General features: G+C 40.1%; 1 protein-coding gene across 5 annotated transcripts in view; it reads right to left on the reverse strand.

Annotated features, from left to right (window-relative positions):
• Window positions 1–13,980, reverse strand: part of LOC122557343 (calpain-5-like) — a 161,294-nt gene that overhangs the window by 38,674 nt on the left and 108,640 nt on the right. For 4 of the 5 annotated variants that reach the window (XM_087991937.1, XM_087991941.1, XM_087991940.1 and 1 more), the window contains 4 exons: window positions 8,391–8,569; window positions 6,163–6,240; window positions 3,333–3,528; window positions 1,703–1,825 (listed from right to left, as the gene is read on the reverse strand). In XM_087991937.1, coding sequence (XP_087848063.1) covers window positions 1,703–1,825; window positions 3,333–3,528; window positions 6,163–6,240; window positions 8,391–8,569 — 576 coding nt within the window. The remainder of the gene's footprint in view (window positions 1–1,702; window positions 1,826–3,332; window positions 3,529–6,162; window positions 6,241–8,390; window positions 8,570–13,980) is intronic. The other variant, XM_087991939.1, reaches the window with a different exon arrangement.

A 13,980-nucleotide genomic window follows, 5' to 3' on the forward strand; every position in this document is an offset into this window, starting at 1 on the left:
ATCTGCGATGAGACCTCAGACTTAATGTTGAGGACTCAAAAGGCACCTTCTTCCTGATTGTATACCAGGGTGCTACCATTTCTTGGTTGTGGGAGAGGACATAACCAGATATGGTGGTGTCTGGGACAATGTCTGTAAGGTATGATGCTGTGACTTTGACTATATCAGGCTGTTGCCTGAGGAAGAGTCACTGGACCTGAAATGTTGACTCTGCTTTCTCCCCACAGATACTGGCAGATCTGTTGAGTTTCTCCAGCAATTTTGGATTTTGTTTCAGATTGTTGCTTGATTAATCTGTCAGACAGTTCTCCCAAGTTTGGCACTGGCCCCCAAATGGTGGTAAGGAGAACTTTGTAAGGTCACACAAATCTGTTGTCGTCATTTCTGTCTTAGGAATTAGCAGATGCCAGGTGGTCTGTCCATTTATTGTCCCACTTTGAGATCTTTGTTGTAATGTATCTTTTAGAAATTGCAAAAGGGCAAACTGAAGTTAGGATCCAGACAAGTAGCTTACTATAATGAGCTGTTCAAATTCACAAGCCAAATATAGAGTAAGGAAATTAAAACATGAAACTAATTCCTAAGTCAGGCTGTTGGAGAGAACAAAAGCTACATATGATCTATAGTTATAAAAGTGAGGAATTGGATTGAATGGATTCCTCCACTGATAGCTTGCATGGATGGAACAAATGGCCTCCTTCCATGCTGTAAATAGCTCTGTGACTTGATATATGAATACATTGGAGTAAGTAATTTCTGGCGAGAGAATAGATGGAGGAATACCCTGAGATATGCAGCTTATTTAAAAGTCAAAGATATCAAAGAAGTGATGAGGTAGATGTGCTATGATGTTTCCCCTAGTTGGGGAGTCTAAAACCAGGGGGCACCATTTCAAAATAAAAATGATGCCACTTAGATTGAGATGTAGAGAACTTTCTTGACTTAGAGGAATCCAACATTGGAATTCTCCAACATGGTGGGCTTGAAAGCTCAGTCTATGAGTATATTTAAGATAGACATTCATAGATTTCTATGATTCCATAGATTCAATGGAATACAGGGTTATGGAGATGGGGTAGGTAAAAGTTTTTGATTAACCATGGGGCAGGTTCAACAGGTTAAATGATCCACTCCTTTTCTTATTTTCCTAAAGGGAGAGGCAATTTCAGGTCCAACTGGCTTTCTATGTTCCTAAAATTGCTTGTTTTCCCCTTTCAATTTGTTTAATGGTACAATTCTGTCATGTAAATCAAGATTAATCCTTACTCCTTACTATTTTAACATCATTCATTTGATTAGTAATTATAAAGGGACATACAATTACCATCCATAAGAGGAAAGAATCCTTTTAAAATTCTAGCTCCTGATTGTTATCTAGTGACTATCTGAGGGAAGGTTATCCTGCACAAACTTCTGGTGAGGTCAAAAGCAAACTGTCTATTAACAAGTGCTGTTTAGGTTTGTATGTGGAGAATTAGGTACTGCATGAGGTACTGGTTGACATCTATGAAATGTTACCCTGTCATCTAGAAGATGGAAAATATAATTGACATTCAAAAGTAAATACGCACAAACAAATCTCAAAACAAAACTGAGCATCTTTCATTGTCTGGCCACCTATTGGTTGTCTCTTTTATACAAGTCTAAGTAAGTGTCTGCTGCAGGCAATTTCCACAATGTATGAAAAGAATTAAAGACTTGCCTTGAAGATACTGAAACCAATGGTCAGATTCTTTCCATTGCCTTCTTTCCTGTGAATCCGTTTATCTCTCTGCTGGATGGAAATAAGCACTTCATCCTCCTTCTTCGTGATATCAAACACATACTACATCAAAGAGAAATGAAAAATATTTTCAGTTTTCACTGTTTCTGCCGCCCTAGATCAGTTGACATGATGTTTTCTTTTGCCAAGATAGGAGGCTGTAAGATATAGACCTGTGCCTCCAACTGGACCATACGTTTCGAAGCACCTGAAGGTGCTGTATATATTTTAGCTTCATGTCTGACTCAATCTGAAATCTTGCAAGGGGGAGATTTGCATGGCACTGGAAACTACATTTACACAATTGACATGAGATGAGTTTGAAATCAGAAGCATGATGGCCAAATGGGCTCTTTCTGTACTTTAAAAAAATCTATGAGCAGTGCCTGACAAGACCCAGTTGACAACTACACAACAGCTTTGTAAACATTTTACATTTTACCCATGTCGTGCTCAAGAACTATCTAATCTTGGCCAAAAGTGATTTCCTTTCCCTCGAGTCAATTTCTGTAGAGAGAAATTCATGTTCTTCCCATTATCTGCTATGTATATGCACGAGTGTGAGTGTTTGGATTATTTAGGGGAATGAATGTTTACATTTTCACATGCTGACTGTATGCATTAACCAGTTTTGCATCTTCATTGAGTAAATCTTGTTTTGCAACAACTTCATAGTGCTTTAATAAACAAACCTGATCGGTCTTTTTATTCAAAGTCTAATGTAGAGAAAACATTGTTGTCCATATTGGGAAATGGGTTAAATAATTAAATTTATGTTCTGACCTGTGGAGTAATGGAATGAGAGAAAGACAGTGCATTCCTCTCAGTTGTAACAGAAGAGCAGTCACTATTTTACACATTCCTACCTCCCACTCAAGTCAGTATGTCTTTATCTGACTGAGATGGTCAATTTAGTGACAATTAATTCAGTTAAAGGTCAGATTATATTCTGAAATTTTATCCATTAGAACATTTAGACTTCTCAAATTATTTCATTTTGCAAGTTTACAATAAGAGATTGCTTTTATTTTGTCAGTTTGAGCTCATGTGGAAAGAAATAGTGTTTAAAGGGGATTGATAAAGGTAGACATTGAACAGATGTTCCTCCTTGTGGGACAGTCTTGAACAACAGGGCATAGAAATAGACTGAGAGGGGATAGGTTCAAAACTGATATGAGGAGAAACTACTGCTCTCTGAGGGTTGAGGGTCTGTGGAACTCTCAGTCCGAGTGTGCACTGGAAGCAGAATCAATCAACAGCTTCAAGAAAGGAATAGATATGTTTCTGATGAAAAAGTGATAAAGGGCTATGGGGAATAGGCAGGAAAGTGGAGTTGAGACCAGGAGAAGATCAGCCATGATCATGTTAAATGGCAAATTGGACTCAAAGGGCTGAATTGCCTACTCCTGCTCCTATTTCCTTTGTTCCGATAACATCATCCACAAGCTTTTATTACACTGTTGCACAGAACGCCTGTACAGAAGTGTTACTTAGTTCTACTGATGCAAAGCATTCCTATATTGTACCTGTCATCCAACCTTTCACAAACTGGGCTGTTAAGGTTTTTTACCTGTGGATTTTGCAGGAATGTATCCCGGAAATTCGTACAACCCCCTGCACGGTTCAGTAGTGGGCCTTCGTGTCTACTCCAAGCCCCACGGAGTATCACTTCATCCCATGTCTTGCGAATACTCAGGTAAGAGGTGTTTATTATTCGACAAACTATTGCATTGGTGAAGTATTTATACCAGTCTTCAAATGCCATCCTTGGAAAAAACCAGAAAGATAAGTCTATTTAAGGGATGTATTAACAAGATGATGAACATAAAGAGCACCTTTCCTCCAGCTTTTGTGATTCAGTGATTGACTTGTGCCGTACTCTGGCATTTTTCAAGAACATTTATCACAACAAGGAGTTTCTTAAGTTGACTAAGTTAATCCTTCCGTAAAAAATGGCCAACAGCGTTTATGGTTTCAATTAGGAACAGAACATCAGAACACATGCGAAGGATGCAAGGTTTGAAATAATATCCTAAATATGGGTTTCCTCCGGGTGCTCCAGTTTCCTCCCACAGTCTAAAGATGTGCAGGTTAGGTGAATTGGCCATGCTAAATTGCCTGTAGTGTTAGGTGAAGGGGTAAATGTAGGGGAATGGGTCTGGGTGGGTTGCTGTTCGGAGGGTCAGTGTGGACTTGTTGGGCCGAAGGGCCTGTTTCCATACTGTAAGTAATCTAATCTAATCTAATCTAATCTAATCTGAAATACGCTGGAAAATCAGCTTTTTATACACATGGGTTCAGTGAGGTAAGGAAAATATTCCTGGATTAGTGCCAGAAGCTACTGTAATGAGGTTAGTCAGGTGGACCTCATAGAATTTGAATTCCCTGCTTGGCTGTTAATCTGGTACAACCAGGGAGCCCCAGCTGACAGATGAAAACAGGAGTGTCAGACAGAGCCATACAGCACAGAAACAGACCCTTCCATTCAACTATTCCATGCTGACCAAGTTTCCTAAACAAAACTAAACTAGTCCCACTTGCCAGCATTTGGCCCATGTCCCTCCAAACCGTTCCTATTCACGTACCCTGTCCAAATGTCTTTTAAATGTTGTAACTGCACCTGCATTTACTATTTCCTCTAGCAGTTCATTCCATACGCATCCTGATACTCAGAGCTGGATCAGTAACAAGGACTTTCCGCATGTAACTAAAGGGTCACTTGCTGACGGGATACCAGCCTCTGTGGAGTTATTTCAGCTACAATTCTGAACAGCTGGTGAAATTCAAAGTCAACCAATAAAATCTCGAATTCAAAGCAAGTTTCAGTCACGGTGACCTTAAAAAAGTTGTCAGTTCCCTTAAAAAGTTGACTGGCTCACTGATGTCCTTCAGGGAAGGAGATCTGCCGTTCTTGCCTGACCTGGCCTAGCTGTTCTTCCAGAACTGCAGAAATATCGTTGACTCTGATATGGACTCGAGAAGGGCAACAATTACCATTCTTGCCAGCAAGGCCCACAACCCATGAAAGAGTCAAGAAAAGCAAAGGCCTGCAAGGGCCAAAATGTAGCTTACAAAACATCACAGTTAAAAAAAGATAAATGTACTAAATCAACTGAAGACTACTGACGCTCACTGAAATGCTTTTCTATGGGCACCACTATCTTTTCAGCACTCCATTTAATTTAGGTTTGCAAGGTGAAAGTTGAGTTTGGGATTACAAACTATGGGGAATCAATGTCTTTGAATTTAGATTTCACTGCTTAAACTCCTTTACAGAAATTAGACATTATTTTCTCTCTCTGAAGATTATGAGTCTTTGGAACTCTCTTCCTGAAAAGGTGGTGGACAAAGAATTAGATTAGATTAGATTACTTAGTGTGGAAACAGGCCCTTCGGCCCAACAAGTCCACACCAACCCTCCAAACAGCAACCCACCCAGACCCATTCCCCTACATTTACCCCTTCACCTAACACTACGGGCAATTTAGCATGGCCAATTCACCTAACCTGCACAGAGGGAGGAAACCGGAGCACCCGGAGGAAACCCACACAAACACGGAGAGAATGTGCAAACTCCACACAGACATTTGCCTGAGATAGGAATTGAACCCGGGCTTCTGGCAACTGTTGAATAGTTTTCAGGCTGTGATAGATTTTTGCTAAGCAAAGGAATGAAAGGTTATCAAAGGAAAGCAGAAATGCAGATTTGAGGCTTCAATCAGATTAACTGTGATCTTATTGAATGGGAGAGTAGAGTCAAGAGGCCTACACTTGCCCCTAACTTCTAGGAGTTGATTTTTATTTTCACGAAATTGAAAAATATCGCAGCTGATGCACAGTCAAACCCCATTGACATTTATCTAGCAATTTCTTTTAGCTACAGTCAAAGCATACCCTTAAATATACCAACATGAAATTCCTAATTGCCACATGAGGCATTTTTGTGTTCTTTGATCTAGGATTTTTGGGGAGAGTCCAGAACAAATTCTACAGTATTTGTGAAATCATTATAGAATGATACTTTCTTCTTTCATGCTGGTTCACACCTCTATTTCCTCTTTGCGGACCTTCTTTAGATAAAACTCAGATTGTCAAATTGACAACCCTACTTTATGAAGGCTGGTAAAGGTTATAAATACTACATGTAAATCTAAAACCTAGTGAACAGGAGTCATAGAACATTACAGTGCAGTACAGGCCCTTTGGCCCTCAATGAAACCAATCTGAAGCCCATCTATCCTACACTATTCCATAGCGCAGTCCATAGCACAAACTTGTTTTTCATTTGATAGTATTTGAACCAGCAAATAATAACTTGTTAGTTAAAGAGATAGTTTATAATCTGGATTTGTATGGTTATTTGATCCCAAGGCTAATATCTAAGTTGTGAGTCATCTCACCAGAATTCTCCATCATTCTTAAGGTCGGTACCAATTATTTTACGCTCCTTCTTGCTAATCTTCTGCCACTCCTTAGAACTAGAAAAGAGAACGTGTTTATGAATTCCAATTGCAATACATTTTCTATCAGGACTACTGCTTACATATTTGTACAATTTCATCAAAATTTGATGTCTGAACAATTTCTCTGGCTCTGCTAATGTACAGAAAGATTTGAATATTTCACAGAATATGAAACAAAGGTTAATCCAGAAAGGGAAAAGGATCATGACCTAGTTATAAAACTTCTTGGTGGAGCTTCTGAAAGTAATGGGGAGATGACAAGGAAATATTGCTGCATATCGGAGCTCTGCATTTGGAGAAGAAGCATAGGAAGTGAAACAAGTGGTCATGATTGGTGGAGCAATGAATGAGGGAACAAAAATTAGGCCAATGCTACACAAATGGAAGGGGGGGGGGGCGCGGTGGGGGGTTGGCAGGTGCAGAGATATAGAAGGAGGAAATTGCTGAAGTGGATTAGATAATAGAAGGCAAGGTGAATATATTGATTAGATTCCCAACAGACCTTTTGGCCCAACAACTCCGAAGAGTTACCTACCCAGACCCCTTCCCCTACATTTACCCCTGACTAATGCACCTAACACTTTGTGCAATTTAGCATGGCCAATTCACGTGGCCTGCATATCTTTGGATTGTGGGAGGAAACTGGAGCACCCAGAGGAAACCCACGCAGACACAGGGAGAATGTACAAACTCTGCACAGACGGTCACCCGAGTCAGGAATCAAACCTGGGTCCCTGGCCAAGTGAAGTAGCAGAGCTAACCATTGAGCCCACCGTGCCACCCTAAGTCCCAAAGAACATTAAAGTCCATTTTCTCTGGTATAGAAAGGTAATGGAGCAGGATGATGGGAGTTGGTGGAGCAGGGAATCAGGACTTGAAATGGAAGGTTTGAGTGAACTATACTTTGTAGCAATTGATACAGAAACTTCTGAGGAAACCAGGCTTGATGTAACAAAATTTATGTGACTTTCTTAACTCAGGAAAAAAAAAATCCAAGAGTGGGGAATAATTAGGTAGAGAAAAGTGAGGTCTTACACATTCCAGCTGGATTTGTTGATGGGCAGTTAAACCAGTTGTGTGCCAGGTATGTTCAAATCAATGCTGGGAGTTGAGGGAGTAAAGGTGAGGGCAATATCAAGGAAAAGAAGTCAGATAGTGAAAGACCAAATATTTTACTGGATTGAGGCCATTATAGGAAGTAGATGTGAAGTGATAGATTAGATCTACAATGAAATGCTATGGAAAAAGCTTGATTAGCTTATAGGTTTCTTTTAGCAAAGGGATGATGCAAGGAAGGAATTGAACGTTGGCGCAAAGATAAAAGTAGGATTCTTGTTGATGGAATGGATGTGGAAAATGAAACAAAGTTTAAATCTGAGCGGTCCACCAAGATTCTGCATAACCTTCCTTTCCTGAGGCAGCAGGTAGGGATGCTGATGGATTTGGGGCTAATTTTCTAAAGCAGGAATGTACTGGCATCAGTTCAGCTGGTGAATGTTTCCAGCTTTCAGGCAGGTACTTATAGAGGATAGTAATGTCCATGCAGATCACAGAGAAGCTGAACATGTTAATGTGATCTGTTATCAGAATGGAAGTGATTCCAGGTACTGTTACCAAAGACTGTCATTTAAATGAAGATGATGATAAGGCTAAATGTGCAACACTGATATATACTCAAGCAGTGACTAAACAGACCTGGAAGGAAAAGCCAATCAATGGCTGGCTGTCTCAAGCAGAACTATGAGGAGGAATGACACCAGACATGGGTAAGATGAGATAGATGTGAGGTTAACAATGCAGTTGATGGTACTGTCATGTGCAAAGGACTGTGAGCCATGTATTTATAGTCAGATGATTTTCATTGTATTTGGTTATTAATTTTATAAAGACAAACAATGGATTTCTTTTTCTCCAGGTCTGGTGTCTCAGTTATATCATCATATTCTATTTGTATTGTGGTGAATTGATTTTGGGTTAAACACAAGAAGCGTTTTTTGTAAACGTGGTTTGTTAATCTTCTGCACATTGATTCGAGTCAGAGAAAATTAATCCAAAAGAAGGTATGAGGCAATATGACCTTTTCTAACTTGCATAAAGAAAGTCCAATGCACAAATGCTTCAGCTGTTATATTTCATTCATGGATCTGCATCAGATTATTACTTACTTATCACTCCATGGGCCCAACCACTCGCCTTTACCCCAAGGGTTCCTCAATCTGATCATCGACAGTTTATCTGCTGTGTTGCCCAGTCGAACCTTCTGTACTTTGGTCACTGAATATGAATGATCAGCCTTCAATCCTTGCAACTTGCTTATTTCCAGAATGCTGACAGGTTCCATCTGCTGAAACACAATAGAACTGTGTTCTTTACAATTTGGCTGAAAGGCTGGGTCTTAGTCACTCAAACAGTAATTTTGTAATGGTACTTGCAGCTTCAAAATTTAAAATCATTGTAGCCAAGTGTAATATATTTTAAATATAAAATAAACTAATGTCATTATAGAGAAACATTGTATTTTTGTCTACATTACTTATATGCATAATTTCATTTATTGAATTTAAGTTATCTCAAGTTCTTTGATCGTAGGAAACATACTCAGCAAGTCAAGCAAAACAGCTTTCAGAAATTACTTTAGTTACTGAATCTATCCTGACCCCACAAATCTCGTCAAAGAAATCTGACAGACCATCACCACAGAGATTTTTAATAGCAAATTCACTGGACAGAAATATATTATAATGGTAATATTTACATGTTCAGTGTAGATATACCCTGAATGTACGTCCTTTATCTAAAACAACAGCTCTGTGCACTGCACTCTTTTCTTTTAGTGATCTTTCGAACCTTGGGTGTTAATTGGCTTGATGTCCTATGAAATGTTCCTGAATGCTTCCTGCACATGGGCTAAAGTAAAATTCCAGTCAACCCAAAGGATTGAACTATTTCACCTTATACACAGTGGGGCACTAATTTGCAAATGTGTGACTTCATTTTAAGGATCTAACATGCGGACATTTTCTGTATTTGCTATGGTTCTGTTCGCCAAGCTGGAAGTTTTTGTTGCAAACGTTTCGTCCCCTGTCTAGGTGACATCCTCAGTCCTTGGGAGCCTCCTGTGAAGCGCTTCTGTGGTGTTTCCTCCGGCATTTATAGTGGCCTGTCCCTGCCGCTTCCGGTTGTCAGTTTCAGCTGTCCGCTGTAGTGGCCGGTATATTGGGTCCAGGTCTATGTGTTTGTTGATGGAGTTTGTGGATGAGTGCCACGCTTCTAGGAATTCCCTGGCTGTTCTTTGTTTGGCTTGCCCTATAATGGTATTGTTGTCCCAGTCAAATTCATGTTGCTTGTCGTCTGCGTGTATGGCTACTAGGGATAGCTGGTCGTGTCGTTTCGTGGCTAGTTGATGTTCGTGGATGCGGATCATTAGCTGTCTTCCTGTTTGTTCTATATAGTGTTTTGTGCAGTCCTTGCATGCAAAATCCCATGCAAGGACTGCACAAAACACTATATAGGACAAACAGGAAGACAGCTAACGATCCGCATCCATGAACATCAACTAGCCACGAAACGACACGACCAGCTATCCTTAGTAGCCATACACGCACGACAAGCAACATGAATTTGACTGGGACAACACTACCATTATAGGGCAAGCCAAACAAAGAACAGCCAGGGAATTCCTAGAAGCATGGCACTCATCCACAAACTCCATCAACAAACACATAGACCTGGACCCAATATACCGGCCACTACAGCGGACAGCTGAAACTGACAACCGGAAGCGGCAGGGACAGGCCACTATAAATGCCGGAGTAAAACACCACAGAAGCGCTTCACAGGAGGCTCCCAAGCACTGAGGATGTCACCTAGACAGGGGACGAAATGTTTGCAACAAAAACTTCCAGCTCGGCGAACACAACCACAGCAATGAGCACCCGAGCTACAAATCTCCTCACAAACCTTTCTGTACTTAGAAACGATTATTTTATATTGTCCTGCATTGTGCTCTAACTTGCGTACAAATTGACTTGCAAACGGATTCAACTACAAAACATGTTCACAACCCAGGGACTACATGTGTATGCTGTACAGATTCATTGTCTTAAACAAGTCAGCTAAATTTAAAAATAAGTATTAATCCTTACACAAGAAAATGACAGTATATTTTTGTTATGTCTTGGCTCGTCCCTCAAAACTATATCTAAAGTTTGATAAATTTATATAAATTTCAATATACGTATTACCTTATACTGAAGATCTGATAATGACTGCAACTGACTATTAAAATCCTTATCATTGGATTAAGGGGATGCCACTAATGTAACTTCTACAATTGGTGATTTACCAATCATACTTCCACAACCATGAGATCAACATACTATAAGCCAACTTTTTAAGTTAGTTCCAATTCCTTTTTTTGTCGCAGCACCACTATATAGTTCAATGATGGCAAATCTCTGCTAAAGCAGATTACTAGCAGCAACATAAATGACTTACACAACTGCTCTTCACAGCAATGTGACTGAATGTGGAATCTTCAAAGTATGGGTGATGGAGGAGAAGGCAAACTTATGTGTGACTGTTGTCAAGGCAAACTTATGTGTGACTGTTGTCAAGGCAAAGTGTGGTGGCTTCAAATTTGCTCAATTCAATTTGTATTGGAAAATGGCGGATTTTAGTTCTAGAATTCTTTTAAAATGTGATTGATCTATGTATTTTTTAATATATTTAAAGATTGTTGATGCAGTGCCTTCAAATATCTAATGCACAGTGCTTGCTGAAAAAGGTATTTTGTCTTTGTATTAACTTGCAGCAGGATGAGTGTGTGGTCCTTTCTCTCCGAGTGGGATGTCTACTATATTTCTAGACTAAGAAACCCAGGAGTCCAATTTAATTTAGACTGGGAGGAAATACTTTTCAGTTGAGTTATTTCTTTATGTCTCATTTCTCTGTGACCACATATTGAGTTTCTTAATGGTGCTACAAGGCCAAATCTGTTTATATGAGGCCAGATGCTTTGTGAATATTATGCCAAATATTTGTTTCAAAAACAAAAACAGAAATTGCTGGAAAAGCTCAGCAGACCTGGCAGCATCTGTGAAGACGACTCAAAGTTAATGTTTTGGGTCCAGCAACCCTTCCTCAGAGACCCTTCGGTTCCAAGTATTTGTTTGTTGATTATGACAGACTTTTTTTTCTAAATTACGGTAATATATACGAGACAATAAGTTGAGAAATACAGCAGTAAATCACTTTAATTAATGTTTCACCTGCTAATCAGGGCTTCCTGATCAGATGATGGAGTCTAAACAGGAGAGCTAAGAATTCTACTGGGACAGTTCTTGGTGGTGGTATGCAGGTTAATGTTGAATTTTAAGGAAGCACACTTTTAGAATTGTAAAACCAAATATTCCTTATCTTTGACATACTTGAACACTTTTAATGCAATTCAAAATCATTTACATTTTTTGTGTGTGCAAGCTTCCACTTAAGAGTTGAAAGCATTTCAAGGTTGCCCAACATAAATCCCCAAGGCTTGATGACCTACATCTCAGTGTTTCAAAAAGTGACCTTACAAATAATGGATGCATTGGTGGGAAACGTTTAAGATTCTACAAACTCTAGAGCAGTTCCTGGATTTGGGGGTAGCCAATGAAACCCCAATATTTTAAAAAGAAGGGAGAGTGAGAAAGCAGGTAATTATAGAGTGATTAGTTGATACAACATAGATATTAGGGAAAATACTGGAGCCCATTAGATTAGATCCCCCTACAGTGTGGAAATAGACTCTTTGGCCCAACAAGTCCACACTGACCCTCCAAAGTGTAACCCACTCAGACCCATTTCCCTCTGACTAATGCACCTAACACTATGGGCAATTGAGCATGGCCAATTCACCTAACCTGCACATCTTTGGATTGTGGGAATAAACCGGAACACCCAGAAGGCAGACATGGGAAGAATGTGCAAACTCCACACAGGTAGAGTTAGTATAGTGTACAAAGGAAAATCATGCTTGAAAAATCTATTAGAATATTTTGAGGATGTAACTAGTAAAGTTGATAAGAGGGAGACACTGGAAGTGGTTTACTTGGACTTTCAGAAGGCATTCAGTAAGGTCCCATTTAAGGGATTAGCGTGTAAAATTAAAGTGCTTGTGGCCGAGCATAGCGTGCTAGCGTGGTTAGACAACTGGTTGGCAGACAGGAAGTAAAGATTAGGAATGAATGGGTCTTTTTCTGATTTGCAGGTAGCAACTAGTAGGATACTGCATGGAATGTTGGTGAATGTGAGGTTATCCACTTTGGAAGTAAAAGTAGTAGGTCAGAGTATTATTTAAATGATGAAAGATTGCAGCGAGCTGTTGTGCAGAGGGACTTAGGGGTGCTCGTACATGAATCACTAAAGTTGATTTGCAGGTGCAATGAGTAATCAGGAAGGCAAATGGCATATTGGCTTTCATTGAATTTAAGAGCAGAGAGGTTTTGCTGCTATTGTACAAAGTGTTGGTGAGGCTGCACCTGGAGTATTGTGCGCAGTTCTGGTCTCCTTACTTGAGGAAGGATGTACTGTCTTTGGAGAGGTTGCAGAGGGAGTTCACCAGGTTGGTTCCAGAGATAAGGGGGTGACACTATGAGGAGAGGTTAAGCCGTCTGGGACTGTACTCGCTAGAATTAAAAGAATGAAAGGGGATCTTATATAAACATATAAAATTATGAAAGGGATGTTGGCAGGCAAGTTGTTTCTGCTGGTGGGTGAGACTTGGACTAGGGGAAATGGCCTCAAGATTTAGGAGAGAGATGAGGAGAAACTGCTTTTCCCACAGAGTATTGAACCTATGGAATTCTCTCCCCAAGGAAGCAGTAGAGGCATCTTCATTAAATATATTCAAGACACAATTGGATGGATTTTTGCATGTTAAGGGAATTAAGGGTTATGGGGATAATGCAGGTAGGAGGGGCTGAGACAATGGATAGTTCAGCCATGATCTTAACGAATAGTGGAGTTGGCTCAACAGACCAAATGGCCTACTCCTGCTTGTATTACTATGAACAATGTTAGACACAAGCTATTTACAAAATATTCTAATTATTTAGACGAGGGAACTCAATGTAATATCTCCGTATTTGCAGATGACACAAAACTAAGTGTGAGGGTGAACTGTGTTTCATTGTAATTTGGACAAGTTGAGGGAGCGGGAAGTTTAATAAGGATAAATATGAGTTCCCACTTTAGTAGCAAAAACAGGAAGGCAGATTGTTAATTGAATGACAGATGATTGGGCAAGGTGGTGGCACATTGAGACCTGCGTGTCACTGAAAGTAAGCGTGCAGGTGCAGCAGGCGGTGAAAAAGGCAATTGGTACTTTGGCCTTCATAGCGAACACAGCAGCAGGGTTGTCTTGCTGCAGTTGTACAGGGCATTAGTGAGACCACAACTGGACTATTGTGTAGTTTTGGTTTCCTTATCTATGGAAAGATGTTCTGGTTATAGAGGGGTTGCAACAAAGGTTTACCAGACTGAGTCCTGGTTTGGCAGAACTGACATGTGCAGAGAGACTAGGTCAGTTAGGACTGTATTCCCAGCAGTTTACAAGGGGGATTCTCATAGAACCCTACAAAGGACTAGCAGAGTAAATGCAGGCAGGGCACTCCTGATGACCAGGCAGTCCAGAACCGGGAGCCATCATCTAAACGTTTTGGATCAGCCATATAGGCCTGAGATCAAGAGAATGCTGAGCCTGTGGAATACTGT

Source organism: Chiloscyllium plagiosum, unplaced genomic scaffold (genome assembly GCF_037043375.1).
Source record: "Chiloscyllium plagiosum isolate Xiang-an unplaced genomic scaffold, Cpla_swu_hap1 HiC_scaffold_11, whole genome shotgun sequence".
Taxonomy (NCBI): Eukaryota; Metazoa; Chordata; class Chondrichthyes; order Orectolobiformes; family Hemiscylliidae; genus Chiloscyllium; species Chiloscyllium plagiosum.